The following is a 24,765-nucleotide window of genomic DNA, read 5'->3' as shown; positions in this document are numbered from 1 at the left end:
TCAAAATAAATGCAAAATTTAATGAAAACAAATGAGTACAAAGTGGATGGGAAGGAACGGAAACAAGTCGACGACAGATGGAGCGGCAATGGTTAACAACTGAAGTGGTTTTAGAAACGCATGGTAACATAACAGACAAGCAAGCTGGCTTTCCTGGGCGCTTCCCCAGCAGGAGCCCCAAGCAAGGGGAGTCCACACACACACACAGGAACATGTACGCGGTCAGTGTGCATAGTCACAAGGCGCCTGGATTCAGGCCACCCAGCATGAGGGAGAACACACACCCTGGTTGGCTTGAGATGCACCTGCTTGGTGGCTGCCGAGTTGGGTTTCTTTGCTTAGTGCTGGGGAGAGAATTCAGTCCCCAATCGTCCTAGGCAAGTTCTCTAGCAATGAGTCACATGCCCAGCATTTTTTGTTTTTTTTTGTTTTTAATTTGACACGGGATCTTGTTAAGTGGCCCAGTTTGGCCTTGAACTTTTGATTCTCCTGCCTCAGCCTCCTGAGGGCCTAGGGATTTGGCATGATTATTAACAGGATCTTTTCTCTCTCAAAAGTCCAGCTTGAACCATAACTTACATGGTGATTCTACCACAACACAGAATGACTAAAGGAAAACATAAGAGCCAATGTCAACATGATCCTATGACAGTCCCCATGGAGCCAACAAATGAGAAGTCAATCCCAGCTGGACATGAGGGTCACGTCCCCCAAGGGCAAGCTTTGGGTTTTTCTTGCACAACAAGGATTAATTTAACCTCAGCTAAAGATAATGGAACTCCACACAGCAGGGGGAAAGTTTGCCATGGCTGACAGGATCCATGGGGCGGGGGGATGGCAACTTAGACTCTAGAAAATGCAAGTCGGGTCTCCCCAGGGATGCTGGCAGGCTTTGGGCCAAAAGGTGAGCACTGACCACAGCAGCCTTCCAGTTGTGGTTGGTGAGCTGCAGGTGGCAGCGGGAGAATTTGCTGGCTCCAGAGTCCCCGGCATGGACTATCAGCCGGCGATCCTCTTGTACAACCCGCCGGCTCATCCTAGTCTCTAAACATACCGGCTAGGAGAGGCTGCTCTCAAGGTCAGGCTTGGACCGAAATGAATACACCTCCAGATATACAATTTCCCTAAGAGGAGCCACTGGCCTGCAGTTCACCTCTGTCTCAGACACTAGAGTCCAACATCAGTTCTACCATGACCAGAGGCGGACTAGGGGCGGAGCACACAAGGCTTCCAAGGTCTGAGCCTAATTTTATATTCCTTTGCTTAAAGCAGTCTTTGTAAATAGTTCAAGAGTCCAGCCTTGCAGCCAGGACCCACCCTGGTCATGGAGGATTTTTCCTCAGAGCACCAACATGTACTATTCTCCTACTGTATGGAGCCTCTCACAGGTAGGTACAGGAGGCGGCCTTTGGGGAGCTGTGCCTCAGTGGACTCACAACAACCTTCCCCTCCATCTCACTCTGAATGAACCATCATCTCAGAGGGACAGGAAGAAGCCAGACTTGTCCTGGGCGAAGAGAAGCAGGCCTAGCCAAAAGGGGAAAACGGTGATGGGAGGGAGATGAGGCATAAAAAACTGAACGCAGCATCAATCAGTGTGGTCCCTCAGGTTCTCATGAGTGGGCGGGCCCTGGGTGATCAGCTCCTCGGGATGAGGCTTCTGGGGAGCCCAGTGCCCGGCCGGTGCTGCACCAACACTAAGGACATTCGCTTTCACCCCATTTTCAACCCTGAGGCTTGCAAACCACCAGGAGCAGAGCAGAATGGATTCTGTCAGGACTTTTCTTGTTTTGATTCTATTTTTGAGATAGGGTCTCATGTAGCCCAAGCTGGCCTCTACCTCTGCCTCACTCGATTATGAGGCCAGCTCTGGCTTCCCCCCTCCCAAGCGCTGGCATTAGAGGCCTGCACCATCACACCTGGCAGCCACTTTCTTCAAAGTGTCCACCTGGAAACTATAGCCGGAGGGGAAGCTCTTAGCCACTGCTAGGCTTTTGTTTTTTCCTTTCTCTCTCTCTTCCCCCCCACCTCAAATTGTCCTAATACTTCAGACACCTTTATTTCCTTACCCCATGACTTGGCCAGGAAAGAAGTAACAATGACCTTGACATGACGGCCTTCTCCCCACTGAGCACGCTGGTTGGGAGCAGGCGGCTTACTTGGAGTCAGACACAACACACATGCACTTGGTCCCTGTCACAGGTAGCACCTCTAGGTCACAGACAAGGGCTTTGGGCTGCTGTTCCATTTACATTCACAGTAAAAACGCCGGGCGTGGTCTTGGTCGGGGTCCACTTCAGTCCGTAAAGAAGTCCCAAACACTGCCAGAATAGGAACTTTATTTCCCCTCTCCCTGTGTATCATAGGAGTGCTTTCTGCGTAAGAAGGTTTAGAGCTCTTTTTAGTTTAAAAAAAAAAAATCAGGGAATCTGTGTTACTTACGAAAATAATGGGAAAAATAGATATTATTTTTCTTTATACTGGTGCCAAAATAAAAATTTAGAAAATGTTTCAAAGTTATTGAAATTAAGCTCTAGGTTAGAAAAATTAAAATGAAGGGGAACCAGGCGAATTCTGCAGCGAGTATATACCAGACCACAGGCCACGCCTAGGGCACCACATGAGTCACCGCCGCCACCGCCGCCGGCTTGACGATGCACAGTTAGGCCTGGCATCCCTGGTGGGGCCGTCACTAGAGCGGCACATAACTGCTCCGTCAAGGAATAGTGACACTGTAAATGGAAGACCAGCCACCGGCTCTGGAAAAAATAAACCTCGTCAGTTTGGGATTCCAGCATTCACGGCTTTGACACGTTTGCATAGAGCGGGGCGCCGGCCAGGCCCGGGCAGCCTGGGGCCAGCGGTAAGGACAAGGCAAGGCTGTAAACACTGGAGTCTGTACCGGCTCCCAGTCCATCCTCACACCATGTTATGGGAGAAGGGTCACAAGGTGTAACTCAAGCAACTTAACACATGAAAGTCTAAAGTCCGCTCTCGACATGTAAGTCTGGGCGTGCTTTAACTGAAAAATAAAAATAAAACAAACAAAACAAAAACACACACATTAAAAGATACGCAGACCAAATCAAACAGAAGCAAAGACAGCAAGGTGGGCACCGGGAGAGGGCAGTCAGTTTGGCATTTGTGATGAGCCAAGCAGGGAGCTCGCTTCAGTTTGTGGCGTCCCGGGCTGAGGGTCAAAATCTGATTGGGAAGTAATTTCGCAAAAATTGATTACAATTTAAAGAATGAGTACAAACCAACCACAGCCATTTAACTAAATGGCCATGACATCATCCACTCCCAAATGCACGCCTGGTCCACCCTATCCCACTGGACCCCTGAACCCCAATTCCAGCTCCACAGGAACAGAGTGCTCTCTCCCAGGGCCAAACTGACTGAAGTTCTCTGGTGTAACCACCCAACAGAAAGGGCTGGCCTTCCAGAAGCAGACCCGGGCAACAGCATGCCAGGAGCCCAGACAGCTGGGACAGGCCTCTACTGAGAGCTGGGTCTATCTTTGCAGTGGGGGTTCCGCCCTCAACTGCCCTGCAGTCTCTTCCCCCCGCCCCTACCTTTTTTTTTTTTTTATTTTTTTTTTCGAGACAGGGTTTCTCTGTGTAGCTTTGCGCCTTTCCTGGAACTCACTCTGCAGCCCAGGCTGACCTCAAACTCACAGAGATCCGCCTGCCTCTGTCTCCCGAGTGCTGGGATTAAGACAGGGTCCTTGCTATGTAGCCCAGGCTAGTCTAACAACTCATTACATAGCTCAGGTTGACCTCAAAGTTAAGAGCAATCCCCTTGCGTTTGCCTCCCCGGGGCTGGGGACACAGGCATGTGCTACCACACCTGGCTGGCGCTGGGGCTTCTCCCAGTTTCTTATGTGGGGACACTGTCTACCTTGCTTGGGCCACACTAGCAGGGAGCAGGGCAAAGGCACTTTGAGTATCCAGACTCTGTCCCCGGTCCCTCTCACAAGGAGGCCCATTTCTGAGCTGCCAGCTTAAAGCCCACACTGGCTGTACCTCAACCTCCACACTCACCAAACCAAGGGCTGGGCATGGGACCAGGGCTGAAAAAACGGTAAAATTCTCCTGGCAGAGGGGAGCTGGGCCTGGGGTCCTCTGGGAATAGGCAGCTGGGTTGGGCTGTCAGGCCTCAGGATAAGGAAGACTACAAAAAGGGGGACACCCGTCCCAAAGCAGAGAGCAAGCCTTGGGAACCATAATATACATCTAGTCCTACATGCTTTGTCTGCACCCCAGAGAAGCACTTAAAGTTTGAGGCAGGAGAGAGAGAGAGAGAGAGAGAGAGAGAGAGAGAGAGAGAGAGAGAGAGAGAGAGCGCTTGTGCACAGTGAATGCCACCTAGGGGTGAGGCAGGACACTGGCGAGTTCATGCACCAAGATGTGTCCCAGTGCCACAGCTAACAACCCACTGTGAGAGTCTGACCACTAGACTCCACTGCCCCCAAAGAATGGCAGGCTTGGGTATATGTATCCTTAAACAATACAATGGAAAACAGCAGCCCAGGAATGAGACTGAGGATGGATGCTTTTTTTTTTTTGGGGGGGGGGGTTGGAAAAAAAAACAATGAGAGCAAATGCAAGGCAAGGGCCAGGGAAACACAGCCTCTTCACTACTTCCGCAGCGAAGAGGCCGCAGATGCTGAGGTGGATGGATGATGGGGCCCGAGTCTCCAAATGAAGTCGAGTGGGAAACTGAGAACCCTGGAGACAGGGTATCAGACTCTGGATAAAATCTCGGGGAAGGGCTATGGAGAACGCCAATATGTCTGGGGATGTAGACCAATGGTAGAGAACCTATGTAGCATGTGCAAGGCCCTGGGTTCAAATCCCTAGAACCACAAAATAGTTGGTGGGTTTTTTTTTTTTGTTGTTGTTGTTGTTTTGTTTTGTTTCTTAAGAAGGCAAAGAAAAGAAGGAAGCAGCAGAGGCAGGGGGTGGGCCAAGCAAAGAAAATGCTAAGGATGACAGTGAGGGCCAGTGCTGACTGGCCTGGCCTTCCGGGTCCCTGCTGTTAGAGCTAGACCATCTACCAGCTGCCAGGAGCTCCACCCCCCAGCCCCAGAGGCCTAGGGCACATACGCCACAGCTGCTCAAGCAGAAGCACAGGCGCCTTTGGAATCTGGCAGGAAACGAGGACAGCCCCACACCTGTCCCTCTCCTGGACTGGCAGACTTGTCCCAGTCTCCTGTGGCTACACCTGCTTGGCTGTTCCTTGCTACTGGCTGCCCACATGACCCAGCGCCTTCACTCCTACAGCAGTGAGGAGGCCCCAGATGCTGAGGATGCTGTGGGAGGATGAGGGAGGAGAGAGGTCAAAGGGGGGGACAGATGGATTAAACAGCTACGAGAGAGAGAGATCTAGAAGGTGGGACATGGAGAAGACTAGGGCAGGAGCAAGACGGAGGTCCAAGGAACCGGTAGAGAGCAAAGGAGGAGATGAGGGCGAACTGAGGTGAGCAGGAGGCTGAGCACGGGTGACCCGGAGGGACTGAGAAGTGGAGAGAGAGAGAGAGCAGGAGTGACTGAGCCCAGGGGGAAGGAGACAGCCCAGGGAGGGAGGTGCCACTTACTTCTTCTTGTCCTTGTCTTTCCTCAAGGGCTGCTGTGAGGTGGCATGCAAGGCCTGGGACTGCAGGGCCTCCATGGCCGCCTTCCTGCAGTTGAAGGCGTTGGTCTCCTCCTCCAGCTCCCGGCGCTTCTCCTCCACCTTGCGCTTCTCCTCCTGGTGGATCCGCTTCAGGTGCTCAAACTTCTCATGGAGCTGGGCAGGGGAGAAGGGGGGCACCTGGGTACGGGCAGACGCGCTCCCCCGCCTCCGCATCAGCCAGCCTGCCCTCAACATCCTCTCCACAGCCCCCTGGGCCTGACACACACCTCCCGTTCCTTCTCCTTCAACTCAAGCTCCGTCTCCTTCACTTTGTTGACGAACATCTGTCTCATCTCTTCCTCCTTCCTCTGTAGCTCGCTCAGGAACTCCTTCCTCTTGGCCTCGTAGGTCTCTTGGAGGCTGTGGAGACCCAAAGGTAGAACCGAGGCAGTCAGGGCAATGGAGGCAGGGAGATGCTGGGTGGGGGCAAGAGGACCCGGGGGCTCCCACCAGCCTCTGCCTTCGGGCTCGTGAGGCCTGAGAGAGCAAGTGCTGGCGGGCGGGACGAGAGTGGCTGGGGCAGCACAGCGCAGGCTGTCACCTGAAGGGCTGGCTGTCACCATCACTGTCCTGGAAGCCCATCTCCTCCAGTTTGCAGCGCCGGTAGAGTTCGTAATGCCGGCTGTGGGTCTGCTCCCGGAGGTCCTCCATGTTCACCCGGATCAGCATCTCCCGCAGCTTCACGAAGTCACAGTGATTCTCGTTCTCCACTGAAAGCAGGGGCGTGAGGGGCATGAGGCGGCACGCAGACTGGGGTTGGGGGGGGACGGACACACAGACAGCAGGGCAGGGGCTGGGTGGCTCCGAAACACCACGAGGCAGGTGTGCAGATCAGCAGGGGGAATGTAAGACAATGGTTAGGGGCCCTAGGGGCCCCACAGAGCAAAACAAGCATGCAGATGGTTGGGGGCCAGCAGGACAGTGGCTGGATGCCTCCGTGGCCCCACGGCACGAGGTGGGCATCGAGACGGGCAGAGGGACAGCAGGAGCGTGGCCAGGTGCCTCGGGGAGCTGCTCAGAGTGAGGCGGCCATGCAGATGGTTGGGGGCCAGCAGGACAGTGGTTGGGGCCCCAGCTGGGCACAGACTCGCCCCACACTCACCCTGCACCACGCCCCAAGGGTACTGCCGTGCTCGAACCAGCTTGTTGCCCACCTTCACCTCCTCTGTGCTGCCCACCACAGCAAAAGGCAGGTGTGCCTGAAAAGGGGCCCAGGTATACATGTGAGCACTTGCTGGAACGAGGAGAGAGACCCTCACCACCCCTGCACCCTAGGGAGGGGCCACCAGCCTTTTACAAGGCTCTGGGCTTAGAGGCTCACTTCCCATCTCTCTCAGAGAAATGTTCTAGACTCCTGGTGTTCCTGTCTGTGGGGTGTCCTCCTCAGGGCCAGCAGAGCTCTCTGGCAGGCCCTGTGACCCTGGCCATGCAAGCACTCACACCTTCAGTCAACATACTCCCAGCCAGAGTCTAGAACCTGTGACACTCAGATCTAGGGGATCCTTAGTGCAAACCCAATACCCAAATCTTCTAGTCTGGTGCCCAGAATTCAGGCCTGGGAGGCAGGGAACGCCTACCCGCCCTGTGCTGGAGACCCGAAGGATAACATTCTGGGAAGCCGAGTCCCCAGGGACTGTGTCTCAGATTGGTGTCTCCCAGCCCTCTGGCTCTGGAGCCCTGAGGCCCCTGGACCAACACTCACATTCATGACCGCATTGATCTCTGCAACAGCCTCGTCGTCGGTGGGAAACTGGTAGATCTGGACTCCATTGCTGACCAGCTCACCCATGATCTTGATCTTGAATTTGTGGAGCTCGCTCTTGGAGATGGTGTCAGCCTTGGCAATGATGGGAATGATGTTCACCTGTGAAGGTCAGCGGAGGGAGCGGCAGGTTGGTTGACTAGTTGGAGTAATGGTCACTGGGCATGGACAAGCACTAAGAGCAGGGAATCAGGAAGACAGTGGCTCTAGTGAGCAGCTGCAGTCCAAAGCCAGCCACCTGTGGCCACTGTGATATCCGGAACCCTGACAACTGGCTGTAAAGCTTCTCAGGGCCCCGGCTCCCCAACATTACTATCCAGCCCCTGGTTTCATCACCATGGCATATTCAACTTGGACCGGAATGCTCTGCAGGTCCTCATTGGCCCGGGGTCTGACAGAAACAGTAGCGGTAACCAAGCCACCCGCTAAGCAGGTGAGATGACCAGGAGGAGCAATTCTCCAGGCCAAGGTTACCCCATTTTTCATGGTGACAATTAACTCGTGAAATGGAAAGGCAGTCACAAGGACTGAGAGGTAAATATGGGGGGCACGTGTCCTCCAGGACCCCCAACCCTTCCCGACATCCCATGAAACTGCCCTCTACCCTCATTCACAATTCAATTCACAAGTCATTCTCCTCTCCTAGTGAGCTCAGAAGAGAGCCAAGGGGAAGCCATGTCAGACAGGAAAGAAGTGGAGGGGGAGACTAGAGATTAAGAGGCTGGGATGGAAGGGGACACTCTGGGCAGTGTCAGCAGGAGGGGTTCGTCCTTTTACAAGGAAAATGAATGAATGAATGAATGAATGAATAATAAATGAATGAATGAATAAGGCTGCAAATGAGAAGGAAAGTTGCAACAGGGCCCGGAAAAGCTCAGTGGGGGCCACTGAAATGGCCAGAGAGGACCCAGCTGACCCAGGACCGCCCACTGCAGTCACGACACCTCCTTCCAGAGGCAGACGGCGGAGGTCAGGTGACAAGGAGGAGCATGTACCTTGCTATCTAGTTTCTTCATGGTCACCAGATCCAGGGACTTGAGGGAGTGCCCGGTGGGCGTGATGAAGTAGAGGCAAACGTGGATCCTCGTGTCGTGGTAGTCAAAGAGGGAGCGGCGGATCTTCAACTCCTCCTGCAGATAGTTTTCAAACTGCGCGTCGATGTAGTCAACTATGGGCCTGTAACTACAGACAGGTTCATCACCTGGGAGGCAGCCTAGAGCCCGAGCCAGGCCATCCCCTCTCTCCCCTCCCTGGGGACAGCTTTGCCCTGTTTGGTACAGGAGGCTGACCGACCCCTTCTTCTACACCCTCCTAGAGGAAGAACTGGTCTGTCCAGGGCCCAAGACCTCAGCCCTTCCCTAGCAGCCTTCCTGGGTCACCCGAGGGTTCTATGTATGGGGCGGTTTGAAGCAGGAAGTGCTTGGGAAGTTTGAGGCTGGGGGTCAGCCAGTTCAGGGCGGACAAGGGTAGGTGGGGCCGCCCTTCCCGCCTCTTGCCTGTCATCCTTATTGATCTGGTCCCCAAAGCCCACAGCATCCACGATGGTCAGTTTGAGATGCACGTTGCTCTCTTGGAGGTCGTAGGTCTGAGGCCGCAGGCGTACACAGTCCTCATGGTGACTAGCTTCCTCAGTCTCGAAGGTCGTGTTGAAGAGCGTATTCATGAGCGTGGACTTGCCGATCCCAGTCTCCCCTGGGAGGGAAGTGAGTATCAAAGGCTAGAACCTGGGCGCTCTGGCTGGCAGCTAGATGAGGTGGGGCTCGAAGACCCTCAGCTCCAGAATGAGAGGGAAGCAAGGCTCCCTCCCTCTCCACGCCTCACTCTCCCATCCTTGGTGGCCTCTGAAAAGGGTGGGGGCTTAGGCTGTTGCTCAGTTTTACAGTACTGGCCTGGCATGTATAAGGAAGGCCCTGGGGTTCCATCCCAACACCAACCCCCAAACAAGGTCTGTGAAATGGCTCAGCGGGTACAGGCACTTGGCTGCCAAGCCTAGCAACCCGAGTTTAATCCCTGAGACCCACACGGTCGGAGGGAAGTGACTCCTTAAGCTGTCCACTGTCATGTGCTCCCTCAAATAAAATGAACAATTTTTTAAAAAGGGGGTGGGGGGAGAGGAAAGGAAAAGAGAAAAAAAGAAGAAAGAAAACAATATTCACAAGAAAGAGTCATAAAGGAAGCCTTTGATGTAAGACATGGCTAGGCAGGGCACGTGACATTGCCCAGGGAGCAGGGAAAAGGCAGTACCAGGCAATGGAGACCGCTGGATGCTGGCTTCAAAGAGACCTAGTCACAAAACACAAGCCTGTTCTGAGCACCACCCTTCTCGGGCCACGGTGGCCACGGGTCCACAGGAACAGGACCTGAAGCCACCAGCAGCTGGTCCCCGTAGCCTGGGCAGCCTCAGCTTTCCATGGTCTCCTTCTTCACAAGGGATACGTTCAGAGGACCCTGCAGATATCTTTGTGCCTCTGGGAGTCCTAGGCCTTGGACACATGGAGACTCCCTGGTCTGGTTGTGTTTGTTCCCAAGTGTACTAGAGATTTAGCCTGTGACCCAGTGACAAAGCAGGGTCTCATTCACCCTTGTATCCTTGTCACATAGTAAGAAGGGAAGAATTATTTTAAAATTTTTTTTATTATTTATTGATTGATTTTTTTTTTTTTTTTTTTTTTTTTTTTTTTTGAGACAGGGTTTCTCTGTGTAGCTTTGGTGCCTGTCCTGGAACTCACAGAGATATGCCTGCCTCCAGAGTGCTGGGAGTAAAGGCGGGCACCACCACCGCCTGGCCAAGATTTATTTTTATTTATATGTGTGTGTGCGTGTGTGCGTGTGTGTATCTGCAGGTACCTATGGAAGTCAGAAAGAGGGTGTTAGGCTCCCCGGAACTTGAGCTACAAGGAGCAGAGAGCCACCTGACATGGATGCTGGGAACAGATGTCCTGACCTCTGGAAGAGCAGCAAGTGCTCTTAACCACTGGGCCATCTCTCCAGCCCCGTGAGGGTTTTTGTTTTTTTTAATAATGAATGAACTTGTGACTGTGAATTTCTATGATAAACACCCATAGTTTCGGCAGCACTTTTATGGACCCACTTCCATTTCCTCTGTGGCAACTCTGAGTCGGGCAGGTCCTGGCCCTAATCCTGTTCTTGATCCTGGCAGAGGCAAGACCAAAGCCTGAACTCAAGATCTCCCTCTGCTTGGGAACCCCCAGCCCAGCTTGACAGGTGGCCAGCACAGACTTCCTAGAAGTCTCTCCCATCTTCTGCCCCCGGCCAGGCCACCACTTACCCACACAGAGAATGTTGAAGCTGAAACCCTGGGTGACTGACTTGCTGACCAGCTGGTCAGGGAGGCTGTCAAATCCCACATGGCCGCCCAGGGACAGGCTCCGGGGCTCGGGCTCCGCATTCTGCCAAGAAAAGCACAGCAAGACAGTGAGCCCCCAGGAAAAGAGGTGTCTGTGTGTCAGACCAGCCCTGACCCTGAGCCCCCTGGGAAAAGAGGTGTCTGTGTGTCAGACCAGCCCTGACCCTGAGCCCCCTGGGAAAAGAGGTGTCTGTGTGTCAGACCAGCCCCTGGTGCCTGAGTTCTCAGCACCACCCAGGACACACCTTGAAGTCACCAGGGTTCCAACTCCATGTCGCACTCCCACAGAGGACCCCTGAGTGCCCCCACTTTGAGACAGGCTGGCCTTGAACTTGCTATCCCACTGCCTCGGTCTCCAAAGTGTTTAAGATGATGAGTATGTGCCACACTGCCAGCTCCCTAGATCTTTTCATTCAACAGGGTCTCATGTAGTCCATGATAACCTTGAATTTGCTACACAGCCAAGAATGACGTTCAGCTCCCAGCCTCTGCTTCCACCGCCTGTGTGCTGATATTACAGGTGTGCACTCTGTGCCGGGTTTATGTGGTACTGGAGACCCCAGGGCTTTATGCGTCCTTAGGCAGGCACTCTGCCAATTGAGCTAGATCCCCAGCCTTCCCCGGATCTTCAAAAGCCCAAAGGCACGGGTTGGAGAGTGTATATTCATGCAGCCAGGTCTGAGGAAGGTAGAGATGCTGCCATTCCCTCCCTGGCCCTTTCCCAGCCCTGACTTGAGTCCATCAGATGGTCCTCCCTGTCAGGCTGGACTGGTGGGCCTCCACATCCACTTTCCACTACTTATGTATCAAACACAGAGTCCCTGTGGGGACCCGGCTACAAGAGCCAACACTCCTGAAGATGGATCCAAGACTAGGGCTCAGGGGAGGCATCTGCTTCCTCCTCAGTGGTAGTCTCTGGAGACCTGAGGCTCTGGGGTCTCCAACCCTACCGGAGCCATGACTGTTTAGAAAGAGGATTCTGGGAGAGAATGCGGAGGCCTGACCTCAGCAGAAATGATCAGGGACCACTGGAGTTGGGCTGTAGCACTGTTCAGAGAAGCAACAAAGCCCAAAGAGAGAGTCAAGGCTGGACTCAACTTGGTGCAGACATTTTCTCTGGCTTCCCTGGGAGTGGGAATAAGATGCCACCCCGGGGGCAGGTTGAGGCCCACATAGCTCCACGTTGGGCAGAACCATGCCTCTTTCTTCCTCAGTGCCTATGCCCTAACCACCACCAGGGACAGGAAGGCACACAGGAGTCCCTCCTATCCACAGCTCCACAGTGGAGCTCTGGGTAGTCAGGGCAACCCTCCCAACTCAGGGAGGCCGAGAGAGAACCAGCTCCAGAGTCATCCTCTGACCTCCACAGGTGTGGGTGTGCCATGGTACACGCATCTCACACACACACACACACACACACACACACACACACACACACACACACATAAGGTGGGCAAAGGAGTCGGGGGGGGGTACAAAATCCAACCTGCCTTAGGATACTAACACCTGTCCCAGTCACACCTAAGTACGTCCATAAGCAGCCTAGATCTCATGTGCCTCTTCTACCCATTTCAAACAAGCCAGGTGTGCCCCAAACCTGTTTCTCCAAAGACTGGGTGGGCCTATTTCTCACGGTGACCCTTCCCCCGTCACTGTCCCCAGGACTTCACATCCCAATTCACCCACTCACAAGTCCTCTTTTATTTTATTTTATGTGCATTGGTGTTTTGCTGCATGTATATAGACCGAGTGAGGGTGTCAGATCTTGGAGTTACAGACAGCTGTGAGCTGCCATGTGGGTGCTGGGACTTGAACCCAGGTCCTCTGGAAGAGCAGTCAGTGCTCTTAACCACTGAGCCATCTCTCCAGCCCCCTCACTAGTCCTCTTAAGTTTGCAAATGTAACCTGAGAAAGGGGATACCAAGGAGCTTTCTTTCCCTGGTGCCCACATCAGAAACAATAACATAGAGTCTTCCCCACCCACCCCTTTGCCTGGCATTCAGCCCCCCCCCCCCCGAGGCTCAATTCCAGGCCCACTGGTTACTTCTAAATTCCTGTGTGTGTGCGTGTGTGTGTGTGTGTGTGCGCGCGTGTTTGTGCAGGGGTGTTGTTGTTTTGTTTTATTTTGAGACAGGCTTTGAATTTGTTGTGCCAAGAATGACTTTGAACCCCCAATTCTCACGCATCTATCTCCCCAGTACTGGAATCACAGGCATTTGCTGCCGTACCTAGTTTGATGCAGTGCTGGAGATCAAACCCAGGGCTTTGTGCATGTTGGTGAGCAGACCACCAACACAGCCATGCCTGCTTTCCCGCTTCTTTCGCACTATTTAATTAACGTGTGTATTGAGTGGGGCTGCCACGCTCCTGCATGGGTACAGCTGGTCAGTTCTCCCCTTCCGTCACGTCACGCGGATTCCAGTTCCGGGGGTTGGATCTGGGTGGTCGGCCTTGACAGCAAGCACCTTTACCCACTGAGCCACCTCTCAGCCCTAAGCCTGCCTTTTAGCTCAGCAGCTTCCCTGAACTCCGGAGCTCCCAGGGCTGTCTCTGCCGTTTCGCTGGCTCCTGACCTTGCTGGCCCTACACAGCACGCCAGGCCTTCCCAGGCAGTGGTCCTGTTTCCTGGCACCAATCCTTAACTTTTTTTTCCCCCAGGTTTTCCGAGACAAGGTGTCCTAGAACTCACTGTAGACCGGGCTGGCCTCAAACTCAGAGATCCGCCTCCCTCTGCCTCCCGAGTGCTGGGATTAAAGGCGTGTGCCACCACCGCCTGGCCATCCTTAACAGTTATGCATCGTGGTTCTCCCCACTTCAGAAAGCTCTCCATGGGCCGGGGAAGCCATGTTCTCTATGCTTCCCACCCTTGTGTGCCATGACGCCACGGCTCAGTTTCAAGTTCACAAACAGCATCTTCAAATGCTGCCACACTGGAGGTGCCACCTGCCCACCTTACACAGGACTTCATTATTCAGTCTTCCTTCCTGCTTGCGGCAGCCTGAGGATCAAACGCAGGACAGAACAGGCTGGAGCTTATTTTTAGGTGAAACTGAAAATCTCCAAAATTGAAGGCGCGCTGTGCTTGCGGAGAAGGCTGCGTATTTATTCACGCTCTCCTTCCAAGAGTGACACAATCAGGATGCAATCCAACATCCTGTAGTCTGCCGCCAAAACTGACCAAGTCAGCTGTGTCTGGAAACCACACACACACACACACACATACACACACACACACTCCACAGCAGAACACTTACGAAGAAGAAGAAGAAGAAGAAGAAGAAGAAGAAGAAGAAGAAGAAGAAGAAGAAGAAGAAGAAGAAGAAGAAGAAGAAAGGAAAAAAAAACCAGTCTAGCCTATGCCTCACTCCCCCAACTTTCTGACAATTCTGGGCTCCAGGGACTAAAATGAGTGCTGAGGAACGCACAAGCCCACCTCCCCAGGTTCAGCAGCCCTGCCTCTTCTTCCCTCACATAATGTGGCTCTCTCTGTGGAAGCGTGTGGAGTACAAGAGGTCATCACCCCCAAGTTATTGCCCAGGCTGCACTGCGTCTACCCAGGAACATCAGGGACCAGAGTGGACGTCCTTCTCTGGTGCACCTACACCAGAATAATGGCTACGGCCCTGAGAGAAGACAGTGTCCTTCCCTGTCCTCAGGAGACTGATGTGACCTTCTGGCTTTACTGAGGGACGACGCTCGCTAATGCCAGCCTTCCTGATCACACATTTGGCATCAATAACTCGTGACCTACTTACTGCAAACTGTCACCCTCCCCTCAGATGTCGGATGGGCTGAGCAGCCACAGCAGAGGAAGAACTAGGAACACCCCAGGTGTCCCCAACATGATGCAGTGACCAGGACTCAGACACAATATCAGCTCTCCCGCTGGGTGACAACCCTGCCCTCTGGTGGTAGCCAATCAGCACAATGCCAAAGCGAGTGGCCCAGGGGGCGCCTTTGTGACTACCCTGTGATCATCTGTGGAGCTAGCCTAAGACTAAAGCCCTCTCAAGGGCAGCAGGGTCAAGAAAATGGCAGAGCACTTGGAGAGCTCCTGTCTGCCCTACCTCTGGTCCCTTCTCTACACGCCTGGCATAAACCCCTATCTGGGCAGAACCTTAACACTGTGACTGCTAGTCTCCACAGAACAATGCATGCACAGGACAGAGGCAAGGAAGGCCAGGCATCTGAGATTGCAGCCTCAGAGAGGAACCAGAGCTCACAAGACGATACCAGTCATTTGTTAAGAACTACCTTGTGGAAAGCTGGGCGTGGCGGTGCACGCCTTTAATCCTAGCACTCAGGAGACAGAGGCAGCTGGATGTCTGTGAGTTCGAGGCCAGCCTGGTCTACAGAGGGAATTCCAGGGCAGCCAGGGCTACACAGAAAAACTCTGTCTCGAAAAACCAAAAAAAAGAACTACTTTGTGGGACTGAAGAGATGGCTCAGAGGTTAAGAGCCCGGTGTGCTCTTCCAGAGGTCCTGAGTTCAATTCCCAGCAACCACATGGTGGCTCACAACCATCTATAATGAGATCTCGTGCCCTCTTCTGGCGCCAAGCAGGTGTATATAATAAATAAATCTAAATAAATATATAAATCTTTTTAAAAAATCACCTTGTGTGAACTAAACCAAAAGAGCTATAGTCTCACTTAGTTTTTCCCACCCTGTATGGTAATAACCAGGGCCTGGGCTCGCAGGGATGGAGAGCGGAACAAGCCCTTAGCCAAAGCACTCTGCTCGGTTGCCCTCCAATGTACTTAGAAGGCTCCCAATCCATCACAGCCAGTCATCACTGCACACACCTGCTATGCAGCAGGCACTGGGACGGCCAACAGTGAGAAAGTGAGGCCACCACATCCTTGACCCCAGGCTTGTTCTAAACTCAAGTGCCACCAGAGCTCAGGGAGGCACCATAAATGGACAAAGGATCGATACAGCAATGCTGATCAATAACGGTGTGTATGATCTGTATCATAAATGCTGATCTGTAACTGTAACCCTTCCGAGTTAAAAAATATACAGGTCCATCTTCTTACTCCACACGGCAGCCCCGTGAGGACCACTGGGGCACTGTGAGACAGGCTCATTTACAAGAGGCCACGCTGCTCAGGATCTGAATGGAGACAACATGACCAGGAAACCCACACTTTCTGACAGCAGCTGACATGGTCAAGCGTAGAATCCTTCCAGGAAGAGGTGGAAAACGGCAGAGTTCATGCTATGACATGGCCCAGGGTGGCCAAGGGTCTGCAATTCCACACAACTGTGGGAATGCAGGTCTACTGTTTAGAAATCTGATTCCCCCCCTCCCCTCAAGAGATCCAAGCAGGGCATAGCAACACATATGTGCAATCCCAACCTTAGGGAGGCTATAGCAGGAGGACCATGACTTCAAGGCCAGCCTGAACTACCTAGGGCTAGGGATGTAGGGATGTACACTTGCCTAACCATCTATAAGGCCCTGATTTCTATCCTTAGTACCTCCCCCAAACAAAACAAAGTGAAAAGGAAACAAAGAGTGTATAACAAAACAAGAGAATCAGGAATTCAAGGCCGTCCTCAGGGACTCAGCAAGCTTGAGGACAGCCTGGACTACATGCTATCCTGTCTCAAAAAGAAAAAATGTGAAAAGGGAAAAAAAACAAAAACAAAAAAGGAAGAAAATACTGGGCCAAACATGGTGTTTTGGCATTTCAGAGAATGGATCTAAACCAAAGCCATTACTGCGCAAGTCAGTCTTGCAGAATAATCTGGGGAGATGACGCGTCCACTCCATTCTGGGGGCATGGAGGCCGTGGGAGACTGTTCCATGAGGATGAGCCTTTAGACTGGCAGGCCCTAGACAGGCACAGATCTTGCTGACTCGGCCCTTTTCCTACCCAGCAACCTAGGATGCTCACAGAGCTCTAAACATCTTCAAAGACCCCCCTGGGCCGAGAGGCGGGGGCAGCTTGGTGATCTGCGCACAATGAGAAACTCCATGGGCCAGGATCCCCTTGTTAATCACTAACAAGCTCCTGGATCCTGAGCCAAGCCCCGACTTCTACATCATACTTTCTTTGGCACATCTGAGAAAACAACCAAACTAAGAAGTGCAATCCTGCATGCCCGGCCATCCAGAACAAAGCAGAGGACCTTGTTTATTATACAGCCCAGTGGGCAACTGGGACATCCCTCTCCTGGGTCAGAACTGCTCTGTCTGAACCCTCAGGAGCTGCCCTAATGGACAGACACGAAGAACTGCCCATTTTACCAAGAGCTGGGGTGGCATCTAGGGAGAAATCAGGTCTCGGAGTTTGCCACCACACAAAAGCAGACTATACTCAGAGACTGGAAATCATCAGCTCAAGTATCTACACTAACAAGACAGGTAAAGTTGAGGATCAATAAAAAAAAAAAAAACCCAAATGGGGAGGGGGAAGGTGGGGACAATTGGTTAAGAGCACTGGCTGCTCTTCTAAAGGACCAAGGTTCAATTCTCAGCACCCACATGGCAGCTCACAACTGTCTATAACTCTGGTTCCAGGGTATCTGGTACTCTCACACAGACATACATGTAGGCAAAACACCAACAAACATAAAATAAATAAATAAATTAATTAAAAAAAAAAAAAGAGCCCTAAATTGAGTTGGTTGTTGGGAGAGAATCAAAGAAATGTGGTTCCTGAATCCTGGATCAAGAACAAGCTCCCTGATGCCAGATCTTCCACAGACTTCTCTAGTGCCTCGGTCTCTGAACACATCTGTTCCCTGGCTCCTGTTCCTAGCATCCGCCGGCCTCCCAGGCTATCTTAGGGCTTAAAATTCAGAAGGCTTTTCTGCCTTTTCATTCATCTCAAGGCATCCTCGGGTACACCCCGCCGCCGGTTAGACAGGAAACCCACTCCCCAGAACACTACCCCTGGCTGGGTTAGAAGGCCCTGAGCAATGGACCCAGGAATCACTGCACCACTGAGCCTTCTCCACCCATGTTCCTGGCACATAGTAGCTTCAGCTACTCCCAAGCAGCCTGGGCCATAAAAATAGCCAGAGCAGAGGCCTCCGGCCAGAACTGTGGTGTTAAGCACAACTGTCCTTGAGCCCAAGAGGAATCCTAGGAATTTTCCCAGGCTTAGGCTCTGGTCCCAGGATTCCAAGCAAGCTTCTAACCCAGGTCAGAGGTTACGAGAAATAACTAAAAGGTTGTATGCAGGAGGGCAGAGATGGAGAAGGTGTCATCCTGGACCAAACAAGAACAGAAGCAAGACACACCTGTCCTCAATCCAGAGGACACCTGGGCAGCCGAGTGTCTCTCTTTTACGGCAGCAACAGAAACCTGGGCGGAAGACTCAGCCCCAGATCAACCTTCATAGTGCCACCATGGTGGCCCACGGGGTTAACAATGGGGAGTCGGCTACTGGGCCACCAGTCCCTCTCACTAGGCCAGCCATTCTCCACCCTCCTGTAAGAAGACCAGGAACTTGGTAGCACAACTACCCTCCCTGTTCTCCCTAGGCCACGGTACGCGGTCATTTGTTTCTCTGTCCAAGATACTTTCTCCCTCTTCCCACAGCCAGGCTGCAGCTCATCAACTAAGGACGGTTCTATCCATAGTTCTACCAAAATCAGGTCTCCAGGAAACCAAAAGCACAGTTTCTGGGCCCGTGCCTGTCCCCACCACCCACAAGGCCTGGGACATAGACGCATTCTTCGGCTCTGATGTGCTGCGGGGAGGAAGAGGAAATGTTCCATCCTGCCACTGCACATATGGGGTGCTCTGCTGCAGGAGGCACAGCACCCCAGTTCTGTGCCTGGCTAGGCCTCGGCAGCCATCGCTGTCTGCCAGCGGGGAAAAGCCACAAGTGGTCCGACCTCATTCAGAGGAGAAGGCTGCATTTCCTCATAAATGAAATCCCAGCCCTGGAAGCGGGGATGTGGGTTCCAAAATGTCCCTGCCTTATTTACCACCACAGGATGGAGAACAGTGCTGCCAAGGCCCAGACTGTTGCTCTGGCACCAACATGGCCAGAGGTGGCTGTGTAGGCACAGCCATGCATCTCTGTTGCCCATCCACCTCAGCAGCAGGCAGAGGGGCAGCTTTGTCCCTGGGGAGAGAATCCTGGGTCCAGCCCCCGCTGAAGCCCAGGTCTGGGGTGGTCCACACCCAGAAGGCCCCACAGAGGACAGCCGGATAGCATCATCAGAGATGGACTCTTACTTCTCTTCCTCTGGTTCTGTCCCTCTAACTCGGCTCTGTGATAAAGCCTACTATGTACCTGGAAGCTACCAGTCCTAAGAATATCCAACTCACCCCAAGGCAAACAGGGCAACTGTAGCTATTGCCAAGAAGCTCTATCCCTGCCCTGTCCTCTGCTGCCTCTTCCCAGCTGGGCTTCCCGACATGAGCCCTGAGGGTGTGCAGGACTCCTACAGAAGCTAATGAAGAACATCCCAGCCGCCCAAGAGGGCATTCTGAGTCTGGGGGACATCCCGCTCCTCAAGCAGATGTGTCTCCCTCCTGCCTAACCAGCTCCACATCTGGCTGTCCACAAAGCGAATGCATTGTAGAACGTGGCTCGAAGTCCTGAGACCCTACGGGCAGCACAGAAGCAGGAAGCTGGAGGCCCTGAGAGACACCTGGAGGCCAGCTGTCCTTGCTCTGCTCTGTCATCCTGCAGCTGGGCCATGGCCCCAAGGAAGCTGGGTTTCAGCCAGAAAGCCTTCTGGGACAGTTACTGTCCCAAACACACACACACCACTACCTAGTTCATCCTACGGCTCAAACGTCCATCACCTCAAGGGGCCATCAGATGGAAGCTAGCGTCTGGGTACTGGGCCCTTCTTTGACTGACCAGCAACCAAAATCTGCTTCCTCACCCAATCTCGGCCTGCTGACATCAAAAGAAGCTCAAAACATCCATTGCCCCCCTCCCACCCTTCACCCCCACCCTCCACAGCTTTTGGACCAGCCCTGAGTTCCCCATCTCCACCTAGCCTCCCTCCTCTTTGGCACTGTGGTCAGTCTGTTCGTGCCACCCTCTCTCTCCCTGCCCCAAGCAGTCTCTAGTCAAATGCTCCCTCGGGTCATCAACACCTTCTCACCAGACTCAAAGCTCTGATCCACCCCTTAAGGTCCCAGGAAGTTGGTTCCCTAGTATGGTAGGGAGGGAGGGAAGGAAGGATAGGGCAACCCCACCTCCCAGAGAAAGGTGTAGAATTGTGGCTTTGCCTGTGGCATTCACATGTGACCCCACAATGCTAGCCACTGGGAGCTACACTGGTATCTTCTGCTCAACTATCATTTCTGCCCAGAAAGGCTTGGCGTGGCTGCTGGTCATTGTCACAGGATACGGAGATCCCTGTGTGAGCCGCACTTGGGTGAGAAGACTGCCTCCCACACCCCTAGCTTTAGGACAAAATCGGCACTCCTTGGATAGCATGCTTGTTGGGCAAGTGTCAAGATTACAGGGGTGACAACGGATGTAACAGATGGTGCCGAGGATAAAGCGGAGATGGGGGGTAAGTGACTGGCTGGGAAGAATGCCAAGGATGAGGCAGCCTCACGTTTCTTCCCTCTCCCCCGCACATCTTTACTTTGCCTGGGACCTACTGGGTCCCTCACCTAGGAGTCTGAACCTCCTCCATTAGGTGCAAACAGGAGACTCACAGGAGTGGGTCAGGGTAGAAGGGGAGCGAGCCTCAGAGTCAGAGACCAACAAGCAAGAGAGGGACCCCAAGAGTGCGGCAGGAGTCTGACTGCCCAAGGAGAACACGAGACGACAGAATCTGCTGAGGCTGCCCCCAGAAACCTACATGACAGCCATCAACCTAAGCCCCTGACCTGACTAAGGCAGGACCCACTTAGAGGTCAAAGGTGTGGGGCCAGCAAGATGGCTGTGGGTGAGGGCGCCCGCCGTCACACCTGACGGCCTGAATTCCATTCCCAGGGCCCTTATGGTAAAAGAGAAACTCTGAAAGCTGTCCTCCATCCTCCACATGTACACCACACACGCATACCCACACACATACCTACACACAAACATAACAAGTAAAATATAATAAAGATAGGCCTAGGGTGTGTGCAGCATGCTGGAAGGGTGGATCGAGATACCAACACACCTCCATCTCAAAGTACATCACTGAGTGTTCATTTTTTCTTCCAGGCACACTGCGGATTGAACCCAGGGCTTCCTACACAAGTTAAGTAGGGCTCTTCACCCCTGAGCTATAGCCCAAACCCTTCAGTGTGACCTTGTACTCCAGACTAAGATAGTTCTCAGGTCCTCCGGGGCTGCTCTGACCACCTCTGCATGAGCCACAGGGGCAGTGGATATCTGCCCCAGTACCACCAAACCGTGCAGCTGGCGAAATATCCAAGCATGTCTCCAATAAGCCAAAGACTACAGGGAGCCTTCAAAAAAAAAAAAAAATTCTTCAAGGCATCAGTATGGCTATGCACAAGATAAGGTAGGAAATTACCTTCCCAGGATGATAAGGAAGGGAGGAAAGAGACCAGACTCCTAAATTCCGGCCAAACTCCACCCAGTATCTCCACCCAAATTCAATCCCATCCAAGTCCTCCCAGGAGGCTAATAGCCCAGAGTGCGGAGGGCGGGGAAGGCATCCATCCCTGGAGCGTAACCATCATGCTAAGCAAGGTCCCCGAATTCCAGCATTACAGCAATACTGGGTCTGTCCCCTCCCTGTCTGTGCTTTGGCTCACTGTGGGGATCATGGGAAGACTTCCCACAGAAATGATCCAAAAGCAAACAGAGGCAAGGCCCTCCCAAGCCACAGCTGTACGGTGTAGACACTCGGCCGACCCGCCGAGGACCACCTCTGGCCACACAGCGATGAAAAGGAGGTGCAGCCAGGCAAACACACCCCCTGCTGCCCTCTCCCACACGGTATTTCCCGTGTACCTGACACTACTCAGGTACCTCGCCTGCGTTCCTTCCCAGAACCCGTACAACTCCATGAGGGAGACCCTATTTTCTCTGGCCGTACAGAGGAGAACACAGAGGGTTAAGGAGCTCGCCAGAGGCCCCATGACCAACAAGTAGCATTTCAAGGAATCCTCTCAGGCCACTGATTCCAGTTGCTCTACACACGCTCATCTGTGCAAGATCAACTGTTAGACGAACCTCTGACCTCAAAACAAACCCAGACAGAACCTTCCGGTCAGCCAGGCACAGAGAATGCAGCACACAGACACACACATCTTTTGGTCTCCATCGACCGGGCAGGTTTATAAGGACTCGGCTGTTTTCCTGAAGTACATAAATTCCACTTTACAGCCACAGGAGTGAAGTGGATCTCGGCTTGGCCAGCCTCTGCAGATTCCCCATGTCGTCAAACTTACTTAACAGACACACAGCCCCCCTCCCCAAGGGGCACAGAACACACCAGTCAACACATTATGAAACCAAGAGCTGTTTTATTATGCTTATTCCCAAAGACCAACAAATGTATTTTCAGATTAAAGAAGAAATTTGCATATATAAATTCAGATGACAGTATTTATAGCATAATTACATAAGTCCTGGCTCCCTTATTTTAGCCCCAGAACCAATTCGTTATCGGTCACACATTCAGAATTCTCCCTCCCTCCAACAGCCCTGGGCCCTCCTCCACCTCCTCCCTCCCTTCCCCTCCTCCCCTTCCAGCCGACCAGGGCCTCACATGCTGGCATGAGGACACAGCTTCCTTCACTGTCACAGCCTAGCCTCCCAGACACACCCAAATCCAGCCTTAGACACCAAGAGCGTGCAGACAACCCCCAAAAGGCCTCCCTCCGCGTGCTATGGCCTGGTTCAAGTCCACAGACACCCCTGTTAGGACCACCAAGGGACGTCAGCCCAGAGGAAGGCAGACCCTGACTGGGGCCCAAACAAACACTCAATGGTTGGGATCTGGAATCACTTCAGCCCCTGAGAATGGCTGCGGCAGACCCAGAGCCTATCACTGGGGCCCTGGACCTGTCTGGAGTTGCACCCAGGATCCAGGATCCTGGGGGAGGGCAGTGAAGGAGATGGACAGCAGGCCCGGATTCTTCAGGACCAAAGTCTGCAACTCCCCTGAGCTCTTTCCGGAGCATGTGTGTGTGTTGGGTGGTGGTGGGGGGGGGGAAATCCCTGGACCCTTGGGGCTCCATCCTCACTTCTTTGCACCCAGCTAACAGCACCTGGGCGGCTAAGCTAAGTCCCCAGAGGTGCAGGAACACCCTGGGGAAGGAGAGTCGGGGGCGTCCGGGATCCTCCCCTTTGGACACGAGTCTGTCTTCACACCTGCCCCGAGCCGCCCAAGTCTTGGCTGCTTCCCGCGAAAAGGAGCTCACGTCGCGCGAAGCCCGACACGCCGAGACCCCCTCCTGGGGTTGGCTCCGGGGGGTCCCCGGGTTCGAGGCCCCGCCGTGCGGTGCTGACAGCCCGCCTCGCGCCCCCCTCCCGCGCCCCCGCGCGCCGCGGGCCTCACCGAGATGCGTTCCAGGTCGGTGGCCGCCATGGCGAGCTGCGCACCGGGCGGGCGGGCTGCGGGGAGCGCCGGGGCCGCGGCGGGGACGAGCCGGCTGCGGGACGCGCTCCGCCCGGGCGGCTGCGGCTGAATGGATCCAATATGGCCACTTCCTGGAAACTCCCCTTGGCGGCGGCGGCGGCGGCGGCGGGAGAAGCCGCGGAGCGGGCCCCGCCCCCGCCCCCGGGACCGGCCTCCCTACCCAGCTCAGCCCCAGCGCGGCACGCTCCCCGTGGCTGGGACCGACCGGGGGTCTCCGCGGCTTGGCGGGAGGTACTAGCTGCGGGTGCTGCTGGGACTTGTAGTCCGCGAAGTGGGGGGCCTCGGACTGCCACGTCTGGGGTACCCGGAGCGTTTCCCGAGGCCTGCTGCGTGTTCTTGGGAAGCTAGGTCAGTGCACAGCACCGAAGGGTTGCTGCGTTCGTCCTGGGGGCTCGGCCTCCAAGCTGACTGTCCCTGCTGGAACGTGCAAATGCACTGCGACCACCCGCCCAAGGTTTCATGCTCTGCACGTCTGGGAGAGGTTCCCTCCGCCTCTTCTGCCTATGCTGTGGATCCCACCTGATGCTCTAAACCGGAGCTAGGGCGGGAATCCCAGGCTGGACCGGTGCGTCCGGCCAGGCAGCCTTTGGCTCCTTGCGCAATGATGAACCGGGGAAAGATGTCACAGTTTGAGAAGCGGAGATCGACGGAGCATATTGCTAGCGATCCTCACCCTGCCTGTCCCACGAGTTTAGAGTTATGTCATTATGTAGAAAGGACCTTGGTTCCCACGGCATGTGCATCTTCTTTTCCAACCTTACCACTCAAAAAAAGGAAACTAACGTCTCAACGGGCTTGGTAATCTTTCCCAGTAACTATACACGATCCAGATCTCCCTAGGTCCTCCTTTCCCCTCCTCTATATCTGGTCTCCCTGATGGTAAGGCAAAGTTTAACCTCTATCCCTCCACTTCCCACGAATGTTCACCCCCACCTCCAATATCTTGAGAAACAATCCTGACCTCCCACTCATTGGAAACTTGTGTCTGCCAGAGGTATCTGGTGACCACATCTGGACTTGGCACACCCCACACTATGAAACACTTCCTACCCACCTCCACAGCTGTGGTACCATTCACCTTCTCTCCCTGAAGTGTCTTTTCCCTTCTTTCTTTACAAACCATAGCTTGTCTCCAAGGTGAACTGGCACCTCACCCAGCTGGACTTAGCGATGTTTCATTTTTTGGTATGCTCTTGCATGCTGTTGCTTCTTGTACACTTCTGTGACAAGAAACGGGGCAGGCATGCGGCTCAGTTGGTAGAGTGCTTGCTTGCCTAGCATGCAGAAAGCCCTGAGTTCTGTCCCCAAAGCTGCATAAGCCATATGTGACAGGGCACATCTATAATCCTAGCATTTGGGAGGTAGAAGCAGGACAATTCAGAATTCAAGGCCATCCTCCACTATATAGCAAATTCTAGGCTAT

The 24,765-nt window shown here is 53.6% G+C and overlaps 1 protein-coding gene across 5 annotated transcripts; it reads right to left on the bottom strand.

Moving 5' to 3' along the window:
* On the bottom strand, positions 1-23,384 carry Septin8 (septin 8). Of its 5 annotated transcripts, none has more exons than XM_028855677.2 (10): positions 23,262-23,384; positions 10,728-10,848; positions 8,935-9,130; positions 8,434-8,620; positions 7,379-7,540; positions 6,779-6,875; positions 6,218-6,386; positions 5,904-6,036; positions 5,600-5,790; positions 1-2,759 (listed from the first exon to the last, which is right to left on the bottom strand). In XM_028855677.2, exons 1-10 carry the CDS (start codon positions 23,289-23,291, stop codon positions 2,717-2,719), a joined length of 1,329 nt encoding a protein of 442 aa, XP_028711510.1. In that variant the 5' UTR covers positions 23,292-23,384; the 3' UTR covers positions 1-2,716. The 5 variants fall into 5 exon arrangements, with proteins under 5 accessions (XP_028711510.1, XP_028711513.1, XP_028711511.1 ...); XM_028855680.2 differs by having other exon boundaries at positions 2,323-3,022; positions 23,262-23,383; XM_028855678.2 differs by having other exon boundaries at positions 2,717-2,759; positions 8,434-8,614.
* Between the last annotated feature and the right edge of the window lie 1,381 nt (positions 23,385-24,765).

The sequence above is a fragment of the Peromyscus leucopus genome, chromosome 8b (assembly GCF_004664715.2).
Source record: "Peromyscus leucopus breed LL Stock chromosome 8b, UCI_PerLeu_2.1, whole genome shotgun sequence".
NCBI classification, from domain to species: Eukaryota; Metazoa; Chordata; class Mammalia; order Rodentia; family Cricetidae; genus Peromyscus; species Peromyscus leucopus.
The sequence above is the reverse complement of the archived record's forward strand: the minus strand, read 5'-3'. Positions and strand labels throughout refer to the sequence as shown.

Excerpts from the sequence above, each read along its gene's own strand:
- Septin8 (XM_028855676.2), bottom strand. The coding sequence starts at position 23,291 with ATGGCGGCCACCGACCTGGAACGCATCTCG. Across the intron at positions 10,849-23,261 it reads CCGACCTGGAACGCATCTCG|AATGCGGAGCCCGAGCCCCG; the intron begins GTGAGGCCCGCG and ends TTTTCTTGGCAG. Across the intron at positions 6,387-6,778 it reads CCCTTGGGGCGTGGTGCAGG|TGGAGAACGAGAATCACTGT; the intron begins GTGAGTGTGGGG and ends CCCTGCTTTCAG.